We start from the raw sequence: 27,895 nt of genomic DNA, 5'->3' as shown, positions 1-27,895 counted from the left end.
ACGCTGGCAGGTTCTGTATCCAGCGTTGAAACTGGAAGGATCAGACAACCAGACTAACCCATTTTTTTAGTTGATCCCTGTCCATTTTAAGAGGAAGTACAAGTAAACCAGCTGTGCTTTAGGGAGCAATTGGGCAAATGCTGCCCTTGTAAGGTGCCAGAGGGGAGCCAGCTGTGCTCTGGCTGCTGTTCTCTTTACCCTGTAGCAATACTGGTAAGACTCGCAGTCCCCAGATGCGCAGGGGCACAGTGAGCCCTGGTGCAGGCACACGGGCCGGCTGTGCCGTGTCCCCAGCCAGAGCTGTGCGGCTCTGGAGTCCTGCCAGAGTGAGACGATGCCCAGTGAACGGGGCACGGCATCGGCGCACGAGTGATAAATCCTGTTTTCCACGCGTAACGAAGCGGGAGAAGCAACATGCTGCAATGTCTCCAGCTTTCTGTCTGGTAAAAAGGGATGTGTCCTTCTGGGTCTGTAATACGGTAGCATCTTTAATGTAAGGGAGAAATACCACAGTGCTCGAGACTTTGCTCTAAGCAAAGAGGCCATGGAAGTGGAGCCAAACGATTTTATTTGAAGATAATCTTTGACATTTCTATTCTTCCTTATGCCGTTTATGCGCTTTGGGCCCTTGTCCAGGATGGGCCAAGCTGCACATTGAAAGGCAATAAGTACTAGGCTAATGAGTACAACAGACACAGTCATCAGCAAAGCCGCCTGCACGTTGCTGTATGGAAGGCAGGTAGGGATTCAAGAAACAGTTGTGTGGGGAGAGGGAGAAAGGGCAACTGTTCTTTTCAGCTTTGTTTGAACTGTTTTTTGAGAGAGACCAGATGAAGAGAATGACTGATCTTAGCAGTGAAGAACTTGGTGTTTAATGTTTGGTGGTACTTAGTACAATGACTTAAAGAACTTGCCTGTAGAAAAGATAAATGAGCCCATTGTTGTGTTAGGGAATCAAGCACCGAACACCATGGCTACCTCCCATACATCTGAACGCTGGTGCAGTGTTTTGTCTGTATGAGACAACTGTACCCTGCAACCCTTTGGGAAGGGGAGAGGAAGGAGGACTCCATTTATTTCTGTTTAAACACAAGTCTCTGCTTCCCAACAGCTCTTCTTAAAGTAATTTACTAGTGGAAGAAATGTTTCTTCCATTCTTACAGGAAAACAATGTGAGAATTTAGATTATTCATCATAAGCTTCAATATCGGCTTATTCAACTTGCTTTGCTTTCTGTGGTAGGCACAATAGTGGCTGTATTGAAACTGACTTATTTCCTCTGTGATGTGCTTCTGAAGTAGGTAAGTTACTAACGATGCAAATAGATTTTAATTGTGCAAAAGCTAGACACTCTGTGCCTTGAAAGGCAGTACCTGATTTGTAGAAGAGATGGTAGAAAACAAGCTTTCACAAGTAAAATTGCTGTGGAGTTTTATAAATAGCACCATACTGTAAGCAGGTGGCAAATGAAAATGTTTTGGTTCCTCACAGCTGGCAGGGACTTTATTTTTGGGCATGGGGTAACTTCTGCATCACCTTCATATGCTTGGCTTGTCAGAAGTATTTGTTACCATCTACTGGTTGGTCTGGTCATTTGCAATACTTGTAAAAGCTGAGCATAAATATTGTCAGCAAGCTTTGGCTCTGGCAGAAGATCAGGGTCATGCTTTTATTTTTTGGGTGAGATGTTGAGGCTGTGGTTTGACAGGTTGGCTGGCCTAGTTGAAGGGCTTCTAGTACCCAATGGGTCAAAAAGGCCAGTGCCAGATAGTGCAGGGTTTGGAATAAACTCAGTCTGGTGGCTTGGTAAGTACATTCTATTGGGTTAACTTTGTACTGGCAGGATTTATATTGAATCAGACTTGTCTGTCTAAGTTACTGTGACTTTTTGCTGGCTCAGACATCACTCATCTTTCTGCACCTGGTATAAGTATGGCATGTGCTCAGAATTAAGTGCTCTGGCTAACTCAGTGGAATCAAGATCCTGCACCAAAGCCCTTTCAAGATCAAGTTTGTACTGCTACATAGCCTAAGGTTTTTCTACTATTTTACTCTTTTCCCCCACGCTAACAGGTATATTTGATCATAGAACTGTGGCTTGACAAAGTGAGAAGTTATTAAATTTGCTCCAGCATGGGTTTCAGTTGTGGGGCAACCTAATTTCCATTTCCATGGCTTAGCGTTTGCCAGACTGACGCTCTGTGTGGCCAGCCCTGCTCTCTTCATCCTGAAATCCGCTGCGGGATGAAGAGCCTGCTCCCCAGGCGGACTGTTGTACTATTCTAGTCAAAGCAAATGTGTAACGAAGTCTCTGTAGCCCCCGGCAGCCCTCACGGGGTGCTTGTTCGGGAGAAGTGTGTACAGAGCGGTGGCTTTGAAGGCATGGGTTGGTTTACGCAGCCCCAGAGGCTGGGCATGCCATTTATTGGGTGCGGGGGCCTCAGGCTCCTGTTGCAGTTCAGGGACGGCAGCCCCTGAAGGTACAGCAGTCACCGTGCAGCTTGGTTACCGATCGGGGCTCAACTGCTTCACTTGTGAGTGCAGGGCTCTCTGTGTTCCTCCCAGCATTAAGTCCAGTTGTATGGTCTTTGTTTGAAGAGAGGTGCGAGATTCATCTTCAGCAAGCAATAACCTTCTTAGCGGGCTGTAAATTGTAAATAATGATTCCTTCCTATTTTTGGAAGTGATTTGCACCATCAACAGTTTATTGTGTGAAGATCTGAATGACGCAGGCTTGGAGAGCAGAGTGTTTATTGGATTGGGTTCCTGTTGCTGAAGTTGCGTGGGCTGTTTCAGGGCTCTCGCTTTGCCCTTCCTTAGGGCTTGTAAATCCAGTCTCCATTTGACTCTTTTCTTTCTCTTTCAGGACAATTATTCTGAGTGACGGCCCTTGCACGCGCTTCTGAGTGGTTATCATGGGCTTCATTGCCTTTCTGAAGACCCAGTTCATAGTTCACCTCCTCATTGGGTTTGTCTTTGTTGTGAGTGGACTGATCATTAACTTCATTCAACTATGCACGCTAGTCCTCTGGCCCATAAACAAGCAGTTTTATCGCCGAGTAAACTGCCGCCTTGCCTATTCACTTTGGAGCCGTGAGTATGCTTGAAGGGGATGTGAAGGCTGGGGGTGGGGAGGGGAGTGTTTTTTGTTTCTCTTTTTGTTAATTAAAGAAAATATATGTACACACATGTATGTATATGTGCACAGACGCGCGAGGGAGAAGTGGTGAGTTAGACACAGAGCAGTTCAAAGCAGCCATCTTTTCTGAAATATTGGGAAAACATAAAAGAGTCAAGGGACTGATACGTACTGTCACTCTGTTATTCAAAAACGTGAGAAGTAAAGCTCCTCCCACCCACCCCCAACCCTGTTTTGACTGGTAGCTATTACTGATTCTGTCTCAATGCCATCTTCATCCAGCACCAGAGCCTGTACTAAGTGATGGGGAAGGGGGAATTCACAGAGACTGCTTCAGATAGTGAGCATACGTGTGATATTGACCACTTACTTAGGAGCCCAAGTTGACTGTGTGATCTGCAGAGAGATGTCTGTCTTTAAAGCATCTAGTGTGGATGACTCTATAGCTGAACTGTGTGACAACTTCAGAGTCCTCTTACACCCCACAGTGTCCATCTGTGACGCCAGTGTCTCCTTCTGTGAGCAATTTGTCACTCTCTTCTTCTTCTACCCATGGGATTGCTTTAGAGTGAGTGCAGCTGCGTTGCTCTCCCCTTTCAGACCTTTGCAAAACTTCCTCCCTGTGCTTGGCTTTTTCTTTTTCTTCTCATACAGCCTAACAGGGGATTAGATTTCTGAAATCAATGTTTAGAAGGCTCCTTAGTCCAAATGTCACCTCCTGTTTCAGGAGTGAATCATCTAATTTGTTTCCATTCTCCATCCCCTCCCAGTATGCATGGCCACTTACCTTAGTGCTCAGCTCAGCATCCAACTCCCACTTCGGGTAAATGAGTCACCGAAATGAGTACTTAGAGTTGAGCGGTCCACTGACAGGCACCCGCATTTCTTAAATCATCGATGTGAAGTACTACCAACAAAAACTCTCCAAAGTGTCTAGTTCGGTTTCTTTTTAAGCTTCTTGTCCTTTCTGTGCTTTTTGTTCTGCCTATTGAGAATGTTGTCTGTGAAGCACAGGAGAAAGGAAATTAAATAGAGAGTGGCAGGCAAACTGTCAGGAGAAAAAGTATTGTAATGGAAGACCTTATAGGTAGAAACTTCAAAATTAGCTTGGTTGGAGGGGAGTGAGAGTATATGGGAAATTAATGGGGGTTTTTTATTTGCTTGTTTGAATTTCTTAATGTGCTTTTAATAATCTAGAACCTCATTTCATCCTGAAAACTATTGTTGCAGTAATAGTCTGGCTTTCCCGAGGATATGAGCTGCTTGTGCCTTTAAGGCTTGTAGGTTCAGATGCTTGCTTTCTACCAAGTTAGCATTGTGCATGGAAAAATCACATTTTAAATGCTGTTACCTTTTATTTTGTATACACTGGAAATAACCTACACTATCGTTCAAAAAGGTTTGGAGGAGTTGAGTAGATAATTGGGTTGTACCTAGGATAACCCCTCATGTATAGCCTAATATAAATTAAATGATTGAGAAATTAAACTATGAAAATTAATATAAATGTTATATGGGATTGCAGAGTGTCGATGGCCTGTAATGGAAGAGCTGACAGAATATGCACTTCAATTCTGATTTATAACAAATTAAGTAAGCCGTGTAAATGCAGCAGTTCAAATGCTGCCATTCATAATGAAATATATTTCATTATGTGGAAGCCTTTTGGCAATGAACCTGTAGGTTGGTCTTCTGTTCTGGATGCGATGTTTTGCTCGCTTACTCCAAGCTGTTTAGTTTTAAGCTGAGGGCGTTCATCAGAGCTGTCTGTAACAGAAGCTGCTCTGCCCATCCGGCAGAGGATCGGTGTGCAGGGGTTGGTACACTGGTGATTGTGTATCTGGCTATGTACTCTAGCCCGCTGAAAACCACGCTCTGTTCTTACCCTGTCTCTTCTCAAATACATAAAGCACCGCTTCAGAAGGGGAAGGAGATAGACTCTATCCAGTGTTTGTGGCAGACGTTTGGGGAAAAAAGTCTGTTGGGCTCTGGGCTCAACGTAAACCCTTTGCAACGCATGTAATTCACGACGGGTAGCCTGTACTACAAACTCTCTCTCCTACATCAGCTCCTTTTAGATGACTCATGCCTTTGGAGAGCTCAGCACATTTGGTTTAGTCTGGTTGCAAAAATAATCTCTCAAATGTTAGTACTTTAAACTGAGAGGTGGGCCTCTTGTTTGCTTTGTTTCGGGGTGGCTTGCAAGGCTATAAACCCGCCTGCCTTGGCATGTGGGAACCCCGGCTACAGGAGGGGGTTTGTTGTAGAGAGGTGTTGCTTGTCCCCTGCAGGAAGCATCGCAAGTAGCACAAGTGTTACTGTTCCTTCATTCAGAAGGATGGGCTTGCTGTAGCATCAGCAGGATTGGTGCCACGCAAAATAGCTGTAACCCACACACCAAATAAAAGGAAATGAGCCCACTCCCGGTTATAATTACATCATTTATCAGTACGCTTGTAAAGGACAATCTGTTTCCTCGTATTAATTCTCCGGCTCATCAACCCTCCTCTCTCAGTATGAACTCTGGCAAATCTCTCAGCAAAGCGTCCTCTGCTATTTTAGAGTGAATGGTAGAAGAAAAGCTCTGCAGAAAATCATCCACACCTGGCTCTGTGGAATTTGTTTTCTGATTTTGAAGAAGAAACACACCCATTTTATTTTATTTTTGGTAAGAAAATGCAGCAACTGTAGCAGGTACTGGAGATGTTCCTCCTTAGAACATAGACAGCAATGGAAAGGGAAACTCACTCAGAGTACCACACTGTGTTTGGTACCACTACTCCATTTTGCCGGCCACCTGCTTGGAAGAGCATAGCTCTCAACTGAGGACACGCTTGCTGTCCTCTTTTCCCTTTTACTGAGCCAGGATAACCAGAGCAAGAAAGGTAAGTGATCACATCCTTTGCAAAGCAGACAAAGCTGGAAAGCAATGATAGAAACCTCTAGCTGGTATAAACTATTATTCTGTCTTTCCTCTGCTATATTTCCAGTTTACCAGGGTCACACTCTCTTCATCAGCAAGTTGCGTAACTATGTCGTGCCTCCAAATGAGTGAGTCTTGAAAATGATACAGGGGAATAATGTGGTGGATAAGTGGTCACACGGGGAATATACATGAAAAAACTACTGCTGGAGAAGTTATGTATCTTGAGCAGACCAGGATTGGTTTTCCCTATCATTCACTCAAACACTGTGTTTGCCTTCTCTCTGATGGGTTCCAAAATTGGACCCACTCTTATTTGGCAGTATGGACAGATTACCTTGTCGTGATCCTGCTGATCAGAAGCCCTTTTGCAGGAATGCGCTGCTCCATTTTGCAAAACCAGGGCCTCTCGATGGAAAGCTGAAATACTGAGTGGCAGAACCTGATGTAGAGAACTGAGGGGGTGCCTTCCAGTTTTGACCCTGCAAGTTTGTTGTAGTAATGCAGGAAGAGTTGAACTTTTTAACTGCCATATTTGTGCAACCAAATTTTGATTGCATCCATATCTCATTGAAATGAGAAAATACCAATGACTACAGTTCGCATGGAAGCAAATCTTCCTACTGGGAGGGTGAACTATTCTCATACTTCCTACAGTTGTCCCATGATACAAGCAATGCCTTCCGTCTGCCTGGTTGTACTGAAATGAGAGAAATAGGCTAACCATAGCAACTACATTCAGTGCGTACTGAATTTAAGTGGAGGGGTTTTTATAAGATGAAAAAAGGGGAGGTGGAAAATAAGAAGAGTGGGTGATGAAGGAAATGTTCAGGGTGGAGTAAGAGAGATGCTGGGATATTGGAAAGCTGGACAAGACAGATGAGAAAGGGCTCATTCTTTCTTTTGCAGTAAGACACAATTTACCATTCCTGGCTTTGCCCGGGTATTTTGATAAATTAGCTCAATTCTGTGGTGCTTTTGACTCTGTGTTGATGACCATAATACAGAACGATTAGAGTCCTGTGTTGTAATATTAAAATCTATTGCAGAAGATCTATGGCACTGTGTCCCTTTAAAAGCTCTTTATTGGTCTCTTTACCGCCATAAAGCTTGTTTCATGTTGAGTAAAAGCATTAGGCTGCATCTATGCATAATTTGTATTCCACCTGGGAGAAACTGTACTCATTTAGTGGAGCAATCAACGGCTTAACTGTCTGTTTTCAGGCACAAAGTTTTGGGGTTTCTGTCAGTGATCATGAAAGTTCACATTCATAATATAATGCCCAAACTTGTCATGGTTAAAAACTTGTTAAATTATCTATAATGCATATATCTAGTGTGCTAAATACTGCTTGAGGATGGTGATGTTATTTGGTCTATACCTGTCTCAGCTCTCATTTCATCTCTAGTGGATTGGATTGAAAAGGCGGCAGTGTTGTTTGGAGTCAGAAGAGAGTAAGCACTGAATGGGGCTGGAGGTGAAACGCTAAATGCTTTTTGTAAGCAGCACTCCTAACTCCTCTCTCTGTCTTCATCATGTTTGTCAGAGTTGGTAATGCTGCTGGAATGGTGGTCAGGCACAGAGTGCACCTTGTTCTCAGACGAGGCCACGGTGAACACCTTTGGGAAAGAACACGTCATCATCATCTTGAATCACAACTTTGAAATCGACTTCTTGTGTGGCTGGACTATGACAGAGCGCTTTGGAGTGCTAGGGGTACGTGAGGCCATGAGCTTTCCCTTCATCTGGAGGACTATAGGTCTATTTAAAACCCATGCACATACAATTTCTTTGCATTTGAGTGTCCATCAACTCTTTGTCAACTTTAATGTCTTTGTTTGATCTCATTGTACCAATCAGCAAATGACATTTTTGGATTGTTATTTTTGTTTTTCTCCAAGAGTTCCAAAGTTCTTGCTAAGAGAGAGCTACTATATGTGCCCCTGATTGGCTGGACATGGTACTTCCTTGAGATTGTTTTCTGCAAAAGGAAATGGGAAGAAGATAGAGATACGGTTATTGAAGGATTAAAACGTTTGGCTGATTATCCTGAATATATGTGGGTAAGTACCGAGTTCCTCCTCTAGTATTGACTGCTAGAAGTGAAATGATGACAGAGATGCTCACGTGATACTGTAGCCTTATATATCAGGAAAAGGTCTGCTCATCTTCAAGTGTTGTCAAGGAAAACCTGTGCTCTGTTTCAGGAGGTCTTTTTGGGTGCGCTGGTAAAGTGTTTCTCTGTTTGCCTGTTGGTAAGGGAAGTCATTTGGGAAACAGTTCAGAAGCTTGCATAGGTAATTAGAAGCTTGACGATAACTTATGAATCAGGCTTGTATAATACTTGTTAATTTTGCCTGATCTTATTTTTACCTTTAAAAAAAAAATAACAGCCTATATTCGACTGCCAAATCTATATAACCCTAAGCTACGTTTTCTGAGGTAGGCTAAAAAGACACATACACAAAAAAGTCTTTTCTGGAGAAGTGAGTGAATTGGGATGTGGAAATACACAAACCATGAGCTTTGATAGGAAGTTCTTGTTAGTGTGTTCATTGATCTATGAAATGACGGGTTTCCCAAAAAGGGTCTATGAGAATATATGGTAAGCTTACATCTGCTTTTGCAATTATGCTTTTCCTTTTTATTTTGATATTATTTGAAGTCAAGGGTGAAACATCTATGTTTCATTATGGGCAACGTTATTAGATTTTACTGCAGCAACAGAGTAATATAATCAACCTATTAAGCTTCTTTTAATATTGAATGCAAACGTTTTGATAAATTTACTGGTTTGCTTTTACAGCAGCACATGTAATTTGGCTCATAAAACACTTTAAGAGGCTTTTTGTGCATTTTAAGTGATTTTTCAATATTATCCAGCATAGCTTGTTAAAATGAATAGTGAAATAGTAAGCCTTAACTAGCACATTGTGAATGCGTCATTTGTGATTTTCTGTCATTACAAAGATATAAAAAATAAGAACCTGGAGAATGTATTTTAAACTGCATAATTGCTTGAATATATGGATGTGAACTACATTTAAAATATCCTGATTAGTGTGGGGGAAAGAAAATAAGAAAAAACCCGCTCAATTAAAAAATCTCAAGACTGCACTTTAGTTGCAAACCTATATGTTTTAATGATTCTACGATTGAGAACCAAGGACTAGTCTCTAGGGAAAACAAGTAGAAAATATAAATGCAAAGTGCAGTTAGCATTGATTATTTAAATCAAGACTTCCTGCTTGGTAATTTAAATGATGATTAAAATTGACTTGAGTAAATCAATTTCCTAATTTTTGTGCATTGTAAGTGCCACAATTAGGGCTGTCTGTGCACCCTTCCTTCGTGAGGTCTTTCTCACGTGTGCACTTCAGCGCAGTCTGTACCTCCCTCGCCTACTTGGTCCAGAAGGATCACCGGGCCATTGACTAGAAGAGGGTGAGAATTTGGTATAGAGGAAAGAGCTTGCATTGCAGACTGGGGCTGAGATTGCAGTGTTACGCTCTGAACCTTGTGCCGCCCTCACCACTTGGTGGTGGTTGGTCAGATTGTCATAATGGATGTGCTCTCAAGGGCCAAATGAAGATTGCAGCACCATCTCCCGTTCTCCCACTAACAGGTCTAACTCTCGTGTCTGTGGCTTTATGGTCTTAACACTCATTTAACTTACCTTTTGTGGTGCACAGTATGTGGATACACTACAGAGAAAAAGTCAAGCAACCGCAATACTGACAAACATCGGATACCTGGCAATGCATTCGACAAGTCTTTCTTTTGAATTGCAATGTTACAGCATTGCATGATACTGCTGGGAGACAGTAGTAGCAACATGCCCTTCTCCCCCTCCATCGCTTGCCAGGGATGCAGAGGTTTGTGCGTTCCAATGCAGCAATGTTTTCTATTGCTGGTGCAATGGGAATGGTGCCCTAGGGCCCTCAGAAGGGCTTTGTCTCCTCTTGGCTTTGCATTACTTCTGGTCGGTCTGTCTCTCTCAACTAGAGCAAAGGTAATATAGATGCCGGAGGAAGGACAAGTCGATCTTTTGTGCTGCTTGAAGTCAGTATGGGAGGATTCAAGGCTTTAGTAGTCACTTAGAATATCACAGTCAGATTGGTGCCTTACAAGATGAACAAGGTACGGATTTTAGGGAAAGGCACCATTTTTTATGAACACAAATGATACAAATGAAATAGAAAGTCAGAAAAGGTTTCAGACAAACAAGTTTGTCTTCAGATGAGTAATTCTGGTTGTACAGTACACGTTTTAAGTGAGGTAGTGAGTGATTAATATGTATTTTTCCTAAAGTGGTCGTGTACTGGTATTTGGATTGCTTTTTCTGACTTGTAGATTAGTCCACCGTTAGCGAGCCAAAGCCTTCAGAGATATTTTTTTAAGTAAAGGTTTCAGTTATAGACACTTAGACTTTTTGTCACCTTAAATTTGGTACCAGTGTTGTTAAATATAAGTGTAAATGAGTTGTGAGGTGGTGCTTATGCCTAATACTTGATGATCAAGTGAGACAGTTGAAGTGTGTGCACGTGCGTGGATGTATGTTTATCTTACACAAATTTTGAGTATTCTGCTTGGTTTCTTTTGATCTCAAGTTGTCCTCGTTGTTGCCTTTTGTCTTGTTGTACTAGTTTCTCCTGTACTGTGAAGGAACTCGTTTTACAGAGACCAAGCATCGTATCAGTATGGAGGTAGCTGAATCCAAGGGATTGCCTAAACTGAAATATCACCTGTTGCCCAGAACCAAAGGTTTCACCACTGCTGTCCAGTGTCTCAGGGGAACAGGTACTTGCAACTACTACTTTTTCTTTGCATTAATTGCAGTGTGTTGTTTAGTATACTCCTGTGTAGCACAGTGTAGTATACACCGTTGTTCATTACGTCCATCACAACAACAATTACAAGTTGGCAGGAATAAGCGTTTAGCATGTCAGCTGTTAATTTGTGCCACATAACTCTCAGATACCAGTCTTAAAAAATAATAAACCTTTCATGTATGTCATCGTTGCTTAGTTCATCAAGTTGTCTTGTGTTTTGGTAACACATATACTATGTAGATGGGAATGTCAGGTGGCTGATAGAGATAAATACAACACGTAAACACAAAGTAGTGAAGGACCCTGCTACCTGATGTCATTAATGCAAGGCTCGCACAAGGCCTTGTTGCTGTCTAATGTAAGGATGCCGGCAACGTGGTTGCTAGAATTGCTGATATAACAACCGTATTTTCTTTTTTGTAACAGTTTCAGCAGTGTATGATGTAACACTAAATTTCAGAGGAAACAAGAACCCGTCTTTATTAGGAATTCTTTATGGAAAGAAATATGAAGCAGATATGTGTGTAAGGTGAGCATATAATGATGGAGGTGAGCCCTAAGGTGCGTGCTTTGGCATGTTGAATTGTATTCAGATTTTACAGGGTAATGTCCTTTGCTGTAGTCCCTTTTCCTTGTCCTTGAAGCTTCTCTGCAGGCTACAAAGACCTCTGCGTTTCCCCCTTGCTTTAGTTCACTTTCATGTGTGAGATTCCATGATATCACCCAGCAAATCAGAGAGCTCTGCGCAGACTATAAGCCTGGGTACAACCGCATTGTCATTACAGGGTTTCCCCAAATTTTGTGCAGTGAGGACACTAGTCCACATTTTTTTTTTTCCTTTCTCTGATGGGAACAGAAAACCAACTGTTCTGCTCTCTTCCCGGTCTCCTGCGAGCACATGCATAGTATAAATAGCCTGTCCAACGTCAGTAGTCTCTTGTAGTAAATGGTGTAAAGCTCTTTACTGTGCCAGTTTCTCTCCTTCTCTCACATGGTTTGATTAGTGGATTAGAAGTTAAATCATGCTGAAATTCTGACATCGTATGAATGAGGTGGCACATTCCTCATATTTCTCATTACTCTTTTACCTGAAAGAGTAACTGCTAACACCTAACTCCATACAGCACGATGCACGCACACACACACGTTTTCTCTTTGTTGCTTTCTCCTTGTTGTCTTCTGCTTTTAAGGCTTCCTTGTGATCATAAGAACTACCGACCCTTCCCTGTTGAATTTCTTCTTTTTCCCTTTTATGTTTGCACCTGGCAAATGACGTGGTGGTTCTCTCCAAAGTTCTTTTGACAGTTCACTTCTTCTCTGGGGACTTCACCCACATCACCCACACTTTGGAAAACATTGCTACATTCTGGTGATGAGATTGGTGTTTGGTATTTAAAAGAAAAAAGGAAAAAAAAAAAGCCTTACTACCCCCACTCCTTTCCCCTGTGGCCATGGGTCTGCATTGCAGATGTGTGGTACTGGCTCTATACGTTGTCCTTCTACAGGGCAGGTGTGTCTTGCCAGAGCCTCCAAGGGTGAAAGACTTTGTAGGGAATCACACTGATGATCCATTGTGTGGAGGTATAGCAGCAACAGTTTTGTGGAACAAATGCTCCCTCAGGGGAGGGGAGAGTGCTGCAGCCCTAGTGAGGAAGGGAAGGACGTGCATTCCAGTTGTGCAACTTCCACAACATTTTAGTCTTCAGTTAGAAAGAAGGCCGCAGAAGTCTGGGGAGAGGTGAGGTCACTCGTTTGCAAGGGGTTTCATTTTGGCTATTTACACTTGCAAGACATATTCCTGATGAGGAAAGTGAGCAGACAACTTACAGCTAGCAAAACAGCTGGTCAGGTGGCTGCTACCTGTAATGCCATACTGATGGCAGATGCATGTAGCATGTCTAGTGAGATCTGGGGTACACGTGCATGGATGTACATCTCTATAATTAGACATTGAAGAGCAGCTGCATTCAGTTAAATATCCTATGGATTGCTAATGCAGATGCAAGTTGGTTTTATTTATTGGTGAGGTAGCGGGAGGAAAGAAAACTGTAGTTTTCAATAGTCGTTAGAAAAGGTTTGGGTTCATAAAATTCTGTTGAGGATGATGTTGCCAGGTAAAATTACGAATTGTACCCTATTATAGAAACTAATGACTTTGTTCAGATAATTTTGATTTAAAAGATGTTTGTGGGCTGAATCAGCAATCTCAAGCTGATTGAAGCTTTTTCTCTATCTTGGAGAGGAAGCTGTGAGAATAAGGAAACTATTTTTACAGTCTTTATGCTGAAAATTGAACATGTCCTTAATGTGCCAGCAGACTTTGCTTAGCTCAGAGAAAGGAAGAATGTAAGCTCTTGTTCTTCGTATATGCATATGCAGTTACCTGTGCAGAGGTAAGAAGCTTAGCTCTTTGCAGAGGATCCAGTCTTTCTCCTGACTGGCTCCAGAGAAAATAATCAGCGAAATTACCAAATGTTATTTATTGCTGTGAGTACCCTCTAGTGGTGATAGCAATACAGCGATAAATTTACCAGAGAGCTTTCAGCAAATGACTTTTTACTGAGCTTTTATTGAGCATTATTTATATTAATTGAGCGGCTTCTCCTGTTAGAGCTAATGAAAGTAAATCTGTAAAATCCGGTGTTAAATTTGTTTATGGGATGCAGAAATTATTAGAAATGTATTAGAATGCCTTCCCTCTGCTGCTGCAGACTTGAAGGCTTTAGTTCATACTGCAGAAATATATTCCCTGGTTGAACTGCAGCAAGTAAGTTGTATCTGGAATCACTGAGTCTGGAGCCCTCCAAGAGGTCACCCTTCTGTTCTTATTGCCCTGCTATAAGAGGGCAATGATACAGTCCAAGTGGTGCCAAAATATGGTCAAGCTGAGGGTAAGGTGTCTGTGCCTGCCCTCTACAGACTGAGCAACTTTCTAAATTGATCCAGGACTGAGATGTGTGCCACTGAGAAAAGAGATGATACATTTGTGAGCATGTTAGTGGCCTCTCTTGGCAAATAAAAGAATGCAGGAAAATGGTTGGCTCTTCACCACTAGAAAGAGGCTCTTAAAAGGTGCCTGTTCTCGGTCAGGTCAGGTCAGTACCTGGAGCTGGGTGTAATTTTTGCACGCACCCGGAACGGCATGCCTCAATATGTAGGGCTGGAGAGGCAAGGAGAGAGAAGTGCGGTTGCTGTAGAAGATGCTTTCCTTAGAGTTGGTATGAAGTGAATTTTTAACCACCCCTCCCATTCCTTCCAAAATGGGGTTTTCACTAACAAAAAGTAACAAAAAATTATCCTGCGGTTTGCCACTTGCTTATCTTTTCCCAGCGCCTCAGTCTGAGCTCACTGGGAATCAACCAGTGAGGTTCTGGTGAAGGAAGAACAGTGTTTGAATGGGAAATGCTTGTTTTACTGATGCGCTCTGAAATTGATAGGAGCTTGTACAGTTTATTTTGTCTCAGGAATCTGAGTTTTAGGTGTTGCTTAAGTCCCAGTTCTCTGCGTTTCAGACCTCTGCCATCGGTGACAGTATTATCTGTAGCTTATGCCCTTCACTGAATAGAAGATCTTCCCTAGTAAAGGTCTAAAGTCAAATACCTGGATTTCCCCTTAACTCTTCTTTTTTTTCCTTTTTTAATGTTTCTACTAAACTAGGAGATTTCCTCTGGAAGATATCCCTCAAGATGAAAAAGAAGCTGCAAACTGGCTTCATAAGCTTTACCAGGAAAAGGTAAACAGATTTGCTTTCTTTTCTCTCTTTTGGGACTTTCACGGTGGTAGTGTATTAAGGCACTGAGTAATGCACACTATTCCACTGGATGGAGAGAAGAGATGGAAATATCATGTATAATTTGGCAGCCATCCCTCTAACCACTGAAAAGAGCGGTACAGAAGAGCCCCTTGGCCACAGTGGGCTGGTGAGTGAATAGGTCTCAAATTGCTGGGAAACACAATGGGATTCAGAGGTATATCTGAGTTGCAGAAGACTAATAGCAATCCACTGTCTATTTATATTCTTCATCTCTTGGGTCTCTCATACATTTCTAAAAGCTTCATTTTCCCTGTAGGTGTCTTTAGGCACTCAACAAGAGTGATAACTGTATGTCAGGGAGAGCCGGTCCAGCTCTTAGCTGCAATTGTCCTTCGCTTTCATGTTTCTTCCACTGTCACTTTTCTTCTGCCTCCTGGTAATACCTCTGCAGTGGGATCTGCTGCCAGGGACGGATGTAGCACATGCTCAGCATGCCTTCAAACGGCTCAAAGCTTTTTCTCGTGTATTGTATTTTTCTTTTTTACCTTAGATGGTTAATTTCTTCAACACAGATTTAACAGTTCTGCGAGGAGGAGGAGGAGAGAACTGTAATTAATGTAGCCCAGACCTAATTGGTGGATTGTTGAACTTGAAATGTGTATCTTGATTTTTGTGTTGCTTATCTTTGTGGCAAAACAGAGGAGCACGGAAACTTTAACTGTCTTGGGCTTTCTTCTGCTGTGTTGACCTGTGCTGCAGCATTTCCAAGGTTATGCTTAGCCTGTAGGTAGGCAGCAGATTGTTCTGAGTTTCATTTGGTTCATTTTAACCTAATTTGTTTGAATACCTAAGCTCTAATTCAATTAAGGGGAGTGAAGTTATCTTACAAAAAATGGTAGCTATCATCATCTTCTCCCAGTGCCTCCCATTAGCAGGTGTATCAAACTAGCTTGTTGGGTCAGTTAGTGTAATATGGGATTAGATACCTTTAAACAAACAAACAAACAAAAAAACCCAACAAACAACCCCAAATAAAATTTGGGCTCCTTGAATCCTGTCTCCTGCTATCAGGGACACGCCATCATGTAATTCCCTTGTGAAAAGGCTCCTGGACGTAAGAATTCCTTCTGACGTTGCCTGGCTGGAGGAGCAGACGTTAAGGTGTATGTTCCAGGTGTGGTCTTTCTCTGCTTGGCTCCTGCTTTGTTAAATAGTAAATGCAGAGCTAGAGCAGATGGCGCACAGAGCATTCATTCATTCCGCTTGGTGCCATTCTTTGGGCAGAATGCTCTGCTTTGCTTCCAGAGGGACGGCTTGGTGTTCCTTGCTTGTGTCAGTTGTACCTCTGTTCAACTTTTGGTGTGAGGTGTTGCTGGGGAGGTATTACTTACATATGTAGGTATTTTATATATTGATCTTATAGTGTGTCCTGGTTTGAGGTAGAACAGAACCAATTTTCTGTTCAGTAATTTTACTTTTCAGTTAAGTCTCTTTTAACTAAGTGAAATTAACGGCATATTTTTCAGACAGTGTCTGCTGCTTACAGAGTGATAAGGTCTGATGTTTACAGTTAATACCAAAGAATGGTATGCAGAGAGGCTCTTGTTTATACTCATTCCTATAACAGCCAAGGTCAGCTAACTTTTTTGTGTGCCACATTGGAGGGTTGGAAGCAGACCTCCTGTAAAGGGTCGCACATGTGGGGAGGAGTGAACACAACAGGTGACCCAAATCTGACCCACAGGGTATTACATCCCATCTGTCTCATGCTCAGTATAAAAGCTGAGGGGTCAAAGGGATCAGCCTCTTTTCTTCAGTGGCTGACGTCTGAGGAGGACTCTGTCTGTTCGTCTGCCTTTCATCCTGATCTGTGCGTTCCTGAATCCAGTTCCTGCCTGTCACTGAGTCCAGGCTTGGACTTTCCCAGTGCCTGTTGGTGATGTGATTGTCATCCTAGGAGCTCGATATTGGTTTTGTATATATTGTATATATTTAATTATTTTCTTATTAATATTGCTGTCTTTTTATTATTAATATTTCATTAAAGTAGTTTTAGTTTCTTTTCAACCCGTAAGTCTCTCTCCCTTATTCTCTCTCCCTTCTCTTCTGGGAAGAGACAGAGATTAAAAGAGAGCATCTGTCATCTGTTTAGTGGCCAGCCCAGCGTAAACCACGACATGGTGTTAGCAATATGTTGTAACTGGATTCCTTAAAGTGCTCTTCCCGCACAGAGGGTATGTCCTCAAAAGGCTGTGTTATTGGCAAGGAACGCCTTGTGCTCCTCAGCCCTTTATAAGGGAAGGTAAAAGAAAAACAGCTTAACTGGGGAAAAATAAGAAGCAGCCAAACTTGAGCCATCCTTGGTAATGGCTTGGAAACCTTACAAAACATTCTTACAAACTGAGGGAAGACTGTGGGCATGCTGCTCCTTTGGCTCATGTGTCTCGTGATTGCATCTCTCTGCAGGCTGAGATCAGGGTACAACTACTCTGTTGAAGTCCTGGGCTTATGGCTGGCACATGTCTCTGCTGGTTAGCTTGTGCTTTGCCTTCCTCTTCTGGCTGTATATACAGATTTTTCTGCTGTCCTTTGCTAAACCATGCTGACCTTATTGGAAGTGAAAGCGGGAAGAAAAAGAAGAGAGGCAGGTAGTGCCTGAATTGGCCTCTGGCCTTGACGCTGCCCTAATATTCCTAAGCAATTAAGAGAAGAGATGAAGGTATTTGGCAGTGGAGAGGCTGATATGGTTTCAGTTTCTGATGGTGGCCAAGATTGCCTTCAGAGGGTTAACACGGTAGCCTTGGCAGTCAACAGAAATGCCCAAACATATGACAGCAGATGGAAGTCGATGCTGTGAACTCTTGATGGGTGTTTACTACAGATACTGTCCTTGATGTTGTCCTGGAGTTGGCTATTCTTGGATTGCTTGGTGCAAACATTATGAACATGTTTTCTTCTATTTTCTTTTTCTCCCAGGATGCTTTGCAAGAGATGTATAATCAGGAAGGCATATTTCCTGGCCAGCAGTTTAAACCTCCTAGGAGACCATGGACTCTCCTAAACTTTCTTTTTTGGGCCACAGTTCTCCTCTCTCCTCTCTTCACATTTGGCTTTGGAGTTTTTGCAAGTGGATCACCTCTCCTTATCCTTGCATTCCTGGGACTTGTTGGAGCAGGTAATAAAAGCAGAGAAGATGCTACACCCAAAATGACATGTAACAGGATCCATTACCTCCAATAAATTCTGTATGTTAATTAATTAATATGAATGGGGCTTGCAGAAGAGTACTTGGAGCTTACTTGTAGTCTTTATGTTGTATAGCATTCTTATTATTTCAAGAGCTTTAATGCAGACAGGCTTGCCTTCATATCTTAGGCAATATGTATAGCAATCAATAGCAATTGAGTCTTGTAGCCCATTATTATGGTGCCTGAAGGAGAAAGTACTTTTACTGTGCACTTTATCTGTGAATTAAAAAAAAAAAAAAGCAAACAAAATACAAAAAACCCAAACCCTCAACCTTCCCCCTTCAAACAAAAAACCCTAAAAAAAACCCACAACCCAAAAACCAAAGGGCGGGGGGGAGGACATATGCTTCAGCGTGCATACTACCTGTCCTGTGAATCAACATGGAAGCATTAATTATATTTTTAAATCTGGATTGTCCTGCTCTTTTAGTGCCATCTGACCTGTGATCCGTGTGTGGCCTCATACTTGGTCTATAGTCAATATATAAAATATAGTCTATAGCCTCACTGTTGGTCTATAGTCAGTACTGTCTTCAGGACTGGGTTAACTCTTGTTGGTTCTGCTTGTGTGTTTACATGTAACTTCCTAAATCCTTGAACTGGTTTTAATATGCCTCCCATTTCTCTGTTATATTTTAAAGCTTCCTTTGGAGTTCGTAGACTGATAGGAGTAACTGAAATAGAAAAAGGCTCCAGCTATGGCAACCAAGAATTCAAGAAAAAGGAGTAACTGACAGCTGCAGTTCAGCACATATAACCAGACTATGGTATCCGATTAATTTCAGTTAAAAAAACAACAACAAACACTTAGAAACTATCTTTTTCTTAATAACTGATGACTAATATTAATGAATAAAACTTGAGCCAAGAATGAAGAAGTTGGAGGCATCAACTGAAGAGAACACATCAACTTTCTGCCTGTTTAAGGATTACTGTAGTCAAACTATGGGAGCAAATCTGGGGTGGGGTGGAAGAAGAAACTAATTTTTCTTGCTCTGTTGCGGGACTTGGGGGTGGGGGAGAAACGAGGGCATTGGCCATGGCCACGTGCATCTTCAGATGACTGAATACACTGGTTTCTGTCAAGAGCACTACACTCACTTTTACAACAGGAGCCATTGAATGTTTCCTCTAGCTAAAGCCAATGTAATGTTTGTTGATTTCCAACTTTTTTTATTAATGAGCCAGGAAAAAACAACCCTTCTTAAATTAATTGACCGATGTTCATTGGGTTAGAGTCATTTTTGGAAAGGCTGTGTTGTCATGGCTACAGATTAAATCCTATTTGTATGTTACACTGATCCTTTTATTTTCAGGCAAGGTCTTAAAACTTCTGTAATGCGAGCGAATGGATAGTGGAGTTTGGAAGCAGTGCGTTATTGATCAGCACAAACTATAGAACAGATCCACTAGTATTAAAACAGTATAAAGTTCTCATCATATCTCCTGCTAACTGCTCAAGGCTGTTTAATTTCAAAATATTACTTCAGTCTTGACTGTTGTTTGCCCTGTTTCACATCATACAGGTACGATAATCTTGAATAGTCTGTTTGGACGTGTTTTGTTTTCTGAATTAATGCTGACAGTGGGATTTGGAGTTGTGCAAAGAAGGAAATTTATTCAGTTTTCCTGACGTTTTCTCCTTTTATTTCTGTTCACGTCTCTCATCGCCAAAGTCCAGTTCAGCCAACCTCTCTCAGTAAACTGGGAGGCAGCAGCAGAAACCAGCACAATAGTTTTCAAAATGTCTTCTTTTACAAGAATTTGAAAGGGAGAGGTCTGTATCAATCGGATTTCGAATACTGGCATCTCTTGAACTTTTAATGAGAGTTTTGACATTGATTCAAATGGGGCCAGGATCTTACCCTGTGTGCTGTAATGATAAAGTGTGCTGCACTTTGTACTTGGTCGTGCTTTAGATGTTAATGTGAAATATATTGCAAGGTAAGCTGTGCTGTTAAGCGTTAGAAAGAGTACGGGGTCTCTTCAGGGATTTTAAATATCTTTAGTTTTGCTTGTTGACCTTTGGGGTTTTTTCACTGAAAATTAGAGATCAGAATCATGGCTGTACTTGTCTCTTGCTTGGTTTTTTTTCTTTCCTTTTTTTTCTTTTTCACAAACACACATTCTGAGTTTTGTAGATTGCTGCTGCATGCATAGCTGGAGAATTATTTGCAAACAGATGGGAACTACCCGTATAGTCAAGGCTGAAGGCCACAATCTGCATTTGGCTACACTCAGAAGTTGGTGAAATGGGTTGCAGATCTACAGCTGAGGGCAGAAGGTGACCCTCGGGGTCTGTATTTTTAACCCAGCTGCCACTAGAATGTTTATCTCACTTTTGTAAACAGCAGATCTCATCTCATCAAAGCACTGGTCGTTATTTTCATCTTTGCTCTAGTAACCAAGATAAGAGACTAATAATTTACCTTCTCTTCATATTTACTCTTAACTGTCGGAATGTAACCCACAGATTTTTCTGTTTTCAAACACTGGAAGAGCAATTTCGTAACTTAGAAAAATATTTTACTTGGGGTCATTAAGCGCTGTTCTGTCATGCTCTTGATTTTTATTTGTGGTCTTTTCAACAGGAGGATTTGAAGGATGGCCTATGTTGTCTGTCTCCTGTTAAACTCATCCTCTACTGAATCATTGTACCCGTAGCCCCAGCGTTAGTATGTCATCTTTGTCCCCAGAATAAATCTTCCCTAAGATAGGGGATGCAACACTGTTGTTAATGTTAGTGGAATTTGGAATATGCGTTGGGATTGAGGAGAACAGAGCCTAGCCGTGACTCTGGTTTTCCTTGCTGGATGTTTTTTGTACTCTGTCCTTAAATATGGTTAGGCTTCCAAATGCTGATAGAGACAGCTCTCTGGCTTTTCCCTGTTTTTTTAACTGGAGGACTAAAAGCAGTGGGCTTTTCTTTTCTTTATTCTTTTTCTTTTTTCCTTAAGTAATTCAGTAATGGATATATTTCTTGCTTCTTAGAAAGATGATACAGGTGCTGTACACTTGCTTCCTGAAGATGATACTAAATATGTATAAATTGTACTGGCTTAGCAGAGTGAGGCTTGCAAAGCAGGCTGACCATTGACTATGTTTTATACTTAGATTTTGAGCAGTATGTTAATGGGCATGACAAAAAAATTTCACACAATAAGTCTCCTCTTAATGCTAAGAGGGGAGATGCTTAAAGGAGAAGGGAATTAATAGCCTTTCTTTTTACGGGATCCTTTTCTCCTCTTAGTGCATGTAACTCCCTGTTAGGAATCATGGGATTAGTGCATGTACATCAAGGGGAGAATAATCAACATTTCATATTTTCTTATCATAACTTATTGGTCATGCTTTCTTTTTGAAAATATAATAAATACATCATCCGTTACCTAAATTTTGCTCTTCTAAACAGACATATCAGTAACTATTTGGAAAACTGGAATATACAGCAATGCACAAAACAGTACAAAACCAACACAAATCTCTGCATTTTGAATTTTATCTCCTCAAATAGGGGTTTTTATACACACGCACGCACACACGTACACAGAGTATGTATAAATTAAAATGACTGGAAATAGCTGAAGTTTATGTCACTAATGAAGATTAGCAGGTGGCTTGGATTGGAAAAGTGAGCATAGATTTTATATCTTATTTTCTTCTGGTTTAATAGAACATAGCTTGTATATTTGATTACCAAGCCCTTTACGAGCAATAATAAATAAAAATATATCATGTTTTTCGTCTTTTGCTTTTCAACCATGCTAGGTTTAATAAACTTAAAGCTATAGGAGCGTTTTCTCTCTCCACTTTTCAAAACTTTAATTTACTGCTTGACTGTTTAGACTAAATGCCATGTTCTCCAGTATGGACTTGCAAGCTGACTGCCACAGAGTTCAGCATTGACTCTGAAGACGAATGGTTCTCAGACTAATATGGACAGATGCTACGCTCTTGGCCTTGGCAGCGCTTGTCATTGTCATGAAGATCAACGATGTTGCTCTCAAAGTGGGATTTGCAGTTCCAAGGTAGCATCATCTTGACCTACATCTAAGAACCTGGTGGGAGAACTCGGAGACTGCTGGCATTGGGGCATCTCTCAGTTAGGAAGGCAGAAAAAGCTGATGCTGAAGAAGAACCAGATAACTGGTATCCGGAGGTCTTGGCTCGGTAGGGATCATAGTTCTCTGTTGCTCATTGTGGGCTGAGCTCTTGCTCTTGCAGTTGACTTTGTGTTACTGAGCAAAATATCTGTCTCTGGCACGAAGAGCGTGGGCAACGTTCCTTTGTTCTGCTTTAACTTATCTTGAAGGGCTCTACACTTAAATGATGACCAATGAATATAACTACTACCTTTGTCCTAATTGCCTAGTGCTCACAGAAAAAGTGAGTGTGTCTGCTCACTTCCACATGATACCACTCGTCTCCGTCTACTGATGTCTGTATATTTGCTTGCCTGTATTTTCTGCAGATGGTTCGGTTACAACCTCTTAGCTGGAACTTGGAGCTTTCCAGTTCAGCCAGTCCTATAGAAATCGTCTCGCACAGCTGGGGTTTTGTCTTCCTGCATTTTGGTGCTGGTTGGCGTGCTCAGCAGATCTGCAGTGGCATAGTTGTGTTAAGCGGTAACGCAGCTTTGCTGCTTCAGAGCAATATTTTCTTAGGGAAGAGGAGTCCTTCCCGGGCCTGCTCACGTAGGCCATTACTACCTGGTAACAGGTCCCTCTGACATTGATGAAGCCAATAAGAGAGGGACGGGACAAGATCTTCTCTAACAGTTGGAGTAACTGTCAAGCAGGGGTCGCTGTAATGTCTGATAACTGCTAAAGATACAGTTTTTGTTAGGGACTACCCCAAAATCTGGTTTTGATTAAAGAAATGTAGGGTTGGAGGCTTTTAATAATGCTAAGTTCACAGTATGCAGAGTGTTCCAGATTGAAGACAGATAATATTCATATATTTTGGCATCTTGGAGAAGTAGGTATTAACTAAGTCTAAGGGCAGGATTGGACAGACCTGGCCAAAGGGTGTTTCATTCAGATGCTGGAGGCCAATGCAGATAAAAGTGAAAAATCCATTCCTAGATTTCCTTTGAAAATCGGATGCAGTGGTGGAGCTCACGCCATCTCCTGGATGTCTGTGCACTTACACCACTTGGTGTGAAGTTTCTGGTTCACAGCAGACGTTTACTACACATTCTGGTTTATGCCTGTGGAAAGAAGCCCATCCCCATAATGGTAATGCTGAATTTGTAACTTGCTACTCACAGCTACGCTTTTCCGTATTTCTGAACCTTTTGATCCATAATGTGCTGCTCCGGGGCTGCCAGTGCTGAGTGAAGCCGGGATTTGAAGCGGGTAACAGCCGTGCTGAGAGCTGCAAGGTGCATGGCTGAGGGAAGGAGGAACACTGCAAGGTGCATCACTGGAAGGAGGAGGAACACCGACGGGTCCAGCCAAATGCTTGCCCTGAGAAAATCGAGCGATTGCCAGGAGCTTTGCAAACCAGAGATAAGCGTGTATGTGGGCAGGCAAACTCTGACACTAATAACGAATGTCAAACCTCCCTGTGACAATTTACAGGATAACCCTTGCCATGTTTACGTGATTGGGGTCAGAATTTGTCTTGAAGGGCTTTATCTCCTTGTTACAGATGGCAGCTCTTACTCTGCCCCACTTCCCCCTCCTTATCCGGAAGACTAATTTATCTGACTGTCTCAGCAATCTCTGCGTCAAGATCATCGTCGGGTTTTGGTTGTGGGTTTTTTTACCTGCTACGGTTTTGAGGGAAAACTTTCTGGAAGTCCGTGTTACGGGGTCTGCGCCGCGTTCGGTAGCCACCAGAAAATGTCATGAAAATATTTTACGCTTTGGAATTGGGAAGACGGTGGATTGGCATCTGTAAGCCAAATATATCGTGTTTCTCTTGTCCTTGGCCTCTCAAGGTTTATGGAAAGCTGCCTGTATTTCTTTAAGTGTTATACCCATAGTTACAAGCCACTCTTCAGTTTCTGAAACTTGGAAGAGAGTTAATTTGTGCACTTCCACTTCTGAGGGAAGCTGAGTGTTGCCGATTGTCTATTTCTGAAAACTTGAGCAGAAGCAGCATTTTATCCTAAGAGAAAATGTATTTTAAAAATAGACACTTTAGCAGAAACTGGAATACACTAGTACTTTTAAAATCTAAATTGGAAGTATTCTTTAGTGTGGGGGCTATGGCTACCAATTTTCAGTCTTAGACTGCAAGTTTTATTTTGTTTCTTATTTTGGCCAGGGTGTATTTTCAAGGAAAACACGCAGATTTACTAGTCACACGAAAACCTAATTTGCAAAGGGAGGAAGAGTGGGCAGCCAAGGCTACTCGGGAATGAATTTTTTGCTTTCCCAAGGCATGAACTGGGTCTGTATGCCTCCTTTATTAACGTGCATGTGCATCCGTGCAGAGGGCCAAGCTGTGCCCCGTCGCGTTGTTTTGCTTCAGCTTCGTCAGAGCTGTACCTTGTGACAACTGAATGCTACTTGCCACCGTCAGCTGGCGTGTCGCTCGCTCCTAAAGATCACCAGCAAGTTCTGTAGCTTTAATGAAAACCTTCTCTCAGAAAACTCACCATCCTTAACCCGATTGATTTGTCACAGACCTCTCATTTGGAGGGAAGTGTAGGTACCAGATGATCACTATTAGCCAAATCTAACGAGTAATAAAACTGTAGACAGGGTACACATTTACTGTGCATGTATATATATTTTTGTACATTTTTACAGTTATTTCCTACACTTGGTTTTATGACGTTCAGAGGAGATGCGTCTGAATCTGATTAAAAACAAGAAGCTATTAAGAAAACCCAACCCTGTCACCTGCTGTAGTTTCTACTAAGAACTGTGCCCAAACGAATACGCAGATTTACAGTGCTATGCAAATATTACTTTGTAAGTTGTCTCTTAAATTTTGCTTAAGTAGTTCACGCTGTTTTTACTGGGCTTTCGGAAAAAGATTGACGCAAAAGATTCATCTTGTAAAATAAAATAGCTTTGGCTGTGTGAAAGTACTGTATATTAGAATCTCATTCACACTTTCAATTGCTTATTTTAACTGTGCGTGCTTTTGTACGTAATATGCTGGCATAGAGGGCTTCTTAATTGTGCTTGAATGAAAAAGGGTGACTGCCCAGCATCTGGTTATTTGCAATGGTACTGAGTAAGTAGCCGATAATGTACTGGGAGATCTGCATCCTTTTCCTATTTGCCGCTCTGCTTTTTGTAACTCAAGATGCACTGAGGGCTGTTTTCTTTTTGCTTTGGTTGGTTGTATTTCCATTTACGCTTTTTGGTCTCGGTCCTGCAAAGTGATCCGTGCCACGTGTCTGCAGCCATAATCTGGGTGGATCGTTTTGTGGGGGCTGGGAGTAAAGAACAAGCTTAACCCTGCGGCCGTTCCCCATGCTGAGCCAGTCGTTGAGGGCTGCGGAGGGACGGTGCGTTTCCGTAGCATTTATAGAAGCGGTATATAAAGTTCTGTGTGGTTCCTCCAAATGACGGGGATGGGGGGGAGGAGGGATGTTCCTTTTCTGAAGAATCCTCCAAAGTAAACCCAAAGCTGTATGATCTAAGAAGTTGAGACGCCAGCAGGGTAAGGCTGGCTGTACGGATAGATTGCTGTAGATTAAACCAGTTTTTCAAATCTGACATCTTTTTTAAGTTTCTATTTTTCACTGGACAATAAAGACCTTCCCCCTTCCTCAGCTGTACGCCAACGTCAGACACTCCCACCTGAAAGCTGCCAAGACCCACTGGAAGATCACTTGGCGTTTTTGTTTACCAGAAGCTGCCCAACCGAAGTAAGACTTAAAATTTCTACCTCTAGTGTATCCCTGGCCCGCCTCTGTACCTGCTCGGCCCCTAAGACAGCAGCGCTTCTTTAGGATATTTGTGCCTGTAACAAATGACAGGCGTGTGACAACGCTGTGTTCCTCTGTCATCTTTTTGCTAGACTGCAAGCACCGAGGTTTTCTCCTGGAGCTTTTCCCTTCCCTGACCCTTTGCTCCTTTGGATGTTCTAGGTTGTTCTGAGCTGCCTTAAAATGTCAGCTCAGTTGCACCATGTGGCACTGCACAGGCAGACCTTTGTGTGGAGAGAATGGGCTCTGATTCTAAGAGTACACAAGCAGCAACTTATTTTTTGTTCCTTTTCTAGTTTGCACAAATACAGCTTTCCTTATCTGTGTGCCTCCATTGAATCTCCTTGGATCCATAATTCATTTTTAAAGGCCGATGATTTTGATCTGGAATTTTTCATGCTCTGTTCCAGGACTATTATTTTTCAGCTTTAAGGTAAAAAATATGGGTTGAAGTTTTTATGGCTACAGCATTTAATAAATAATTCATTTGATTAAGACGGTATGATCCTTAGTTACAGGCATGCAAAAGCAAAGCCCCGGCTGATGGCAGAGCTCTGTTCCTTAATGTCCGTTGCCTTGCCATGCGCTACGGAAGAGACATTTCTGTTGTTAATTCTTGTCCTCAGAGGTACCTGTCTTCTTTCATTGCATGTCTGCTGCCCTTCTGCAAGTCCTCTTTCCTGAGCTGCTTTCTCTTGTTGAACCAGCCAGTGTCAGTGGTGACAAGTACACGTACTGGAGAAGCAGGAGCGGCCGGGCAGTGGGGTGTATGGACACGGGGAGGTTAATGGGGCGGCACGTCACGGCAGCACTGTGTAAGGTAGCTTTGGAAGTGGAAGAAAACTTCTGCTACTTGAATGAAGGCAGAGGGGACGTTGTTCGGTGGTTTGGTTCTGTATTAAGGTTGTGGGAGCTTCTTGCACGTCCTCTCTTTAAATCACAAACACGGTAGGAGGTTGACTGGTGGTGGTGGCGGTGGTGGCATGCTCTGGGTGTAGCTCTTCTAGATTCCTCAATCTCACTTATCCCACCCTTTTTCTTCCAATACTGCTTTAATATATTTGGGAAAACAGCCTGGAATTCCACAAAAGCAATGCCGTGTCCTCAACAGCAGACACGATGAGCTGCTGCATTGGGAGTGAGTTCATGTTTCAGATGTGCTGCGCTCCTGACTGCAGTTACGTTGGGCAGGGGGCTTTTGGGGGGCAGGAACGGGTGATTCCATTTTCTACATACTGCTGAAACTGGCATCTGTTTCCCAGAGGCTTGACGGACTGAGTGCATCTAGGAAACAAAACTATGTAAGTACAACAGATTTTTATGGGTAGATCTAATCTTAATAACTGTGATATGGCTTAATGAAATACTCGTGTAGATTTTGCCACCCTATGGATTCACATCCATGAACCTATTTTATATATATGTGTGTGTCAGAGTCCAATACGCTCTGGGTTCTTTTAGATATCCCACATGTGGAGGGCGTAATGTTTAATATCAAAGATATTTGAAGATAGTTGCTACGTGGGATTTCCGATTTAGCAGCGTGATACAAATTATACTGAAAACACAACACAATACAAACGTAAGTTATGCTCAGCAAAATACAGCAATTGCAATACACAGCTCAAGCATGATGCCAGCGTGACCTCCATCACCAGTCCCTGTAATATGTTCATGGTCACAATGCTGGGCATCCCTCGTCACTGGTAAGGAATAGATGGGTTGAAGCCAGCTCAAGCCCATTGCTCACCTTGAAATTCTTTTATTGGTTATTTAGTTTTTATACTCTACGTGGGGCTGAGCTATGTATTCATTCCCCCTATGCTGGTCTGCCTAACTCGGGGAGATGTTTACACGACCAGTTGATCCACTCAACTGTTGGTTGCTGTTTATCTGAAACAAAGACCGCACTCCCATCCCCTTCGTGCTGAGCTAAAGTCAGCTTGCTTTGCAATGGCTGCGGTCAGTCACATCCCACGCCCATGGGGCCTATAGGAGTGATGGGGGGCACTCTTTATCAGGGAGTGTAGCGATAGGATGAGGGGTAACAGTTTCAAACTGAAAGAGGGGAGATTTAGATTAGATATTAGGAAGAAATTCTTTA

At 42.2% G+C, this 27,895-nt stretch overlaps 1 protein-coding gene across 7 annotated transcripts in view; it reads left to right on the top strand.

Moving 5' to 3' along the window:
• AGPAT3 (1-acylglycerol-3-phosphate O-acyltransferase 3) overlaps positions 1–27,546 on the top strand; it is a 100,827-nt gene extending 73,281 nt beyond the window's left edge. For 5 of the 7 annotated variants that reach the window (XM_054182143.1, XM_054181885.1, XM_054182058.1 and 2 more), the window contains 8 exons: positions 2,867–3,093; positions 7,610–7,779; positions 7,965–8,126; positions 10,710–10,863; positions 11,322–11,424; positions 14,553–14,628; positions 17,626–17,824; positions 18,539–27,546. In XM_054182143.1, coding sequence (XP_054038118.1) covers positions 2,916–3,093; positions 7,610–7,779; positions 7,965–8,126; positions 10,710–10,863; positions 11,322–11,424; positions 14,553–14,628; positions 17,626–17,824; positions 18,539–18,627 — 1,131 coding nt within the window. In that variant the 5' untranslated portion in view covers positions 2,867–2,915 and the 3' untranslated portion in view covers positions 18,628–27,546. The remainder of the gene's footprint in view (positions 1–2,866; positions 3,094–7,609; positions 7,780–7,964; positions 8,127–10,709; positions 10,864–11,321; positions 11,425–14,552; positions 14,629–17,625; positions 17,825–18,538) is intronic. The other 2 variants (XM_054181716.1, XM_054181627.1) reach the window with 1 other exon arrangement.
• Positions 27,547–27,895: the final 349 nt, after the last annotated feature.

The sequence above is a fragment of the Rissa tridactyla genome, chromosome 1, assembly GCF_028500815.1.
Source record: "Rissa tridactyla isolate bRisTri1 chromosome 1, bRisTri1.patW.cur.20221130, whole genome shotgun sequence".
In the NCBI taxonomy this organism is placed as follows: Eukaryota; Metazoa; Chordata; class Aves; order Charadriiformes; family Laridae; genus Rissa; species Rissa tridactyla.
This window is presented reverse-complemented; position numbering and strand designations above follow the sequence as displayed.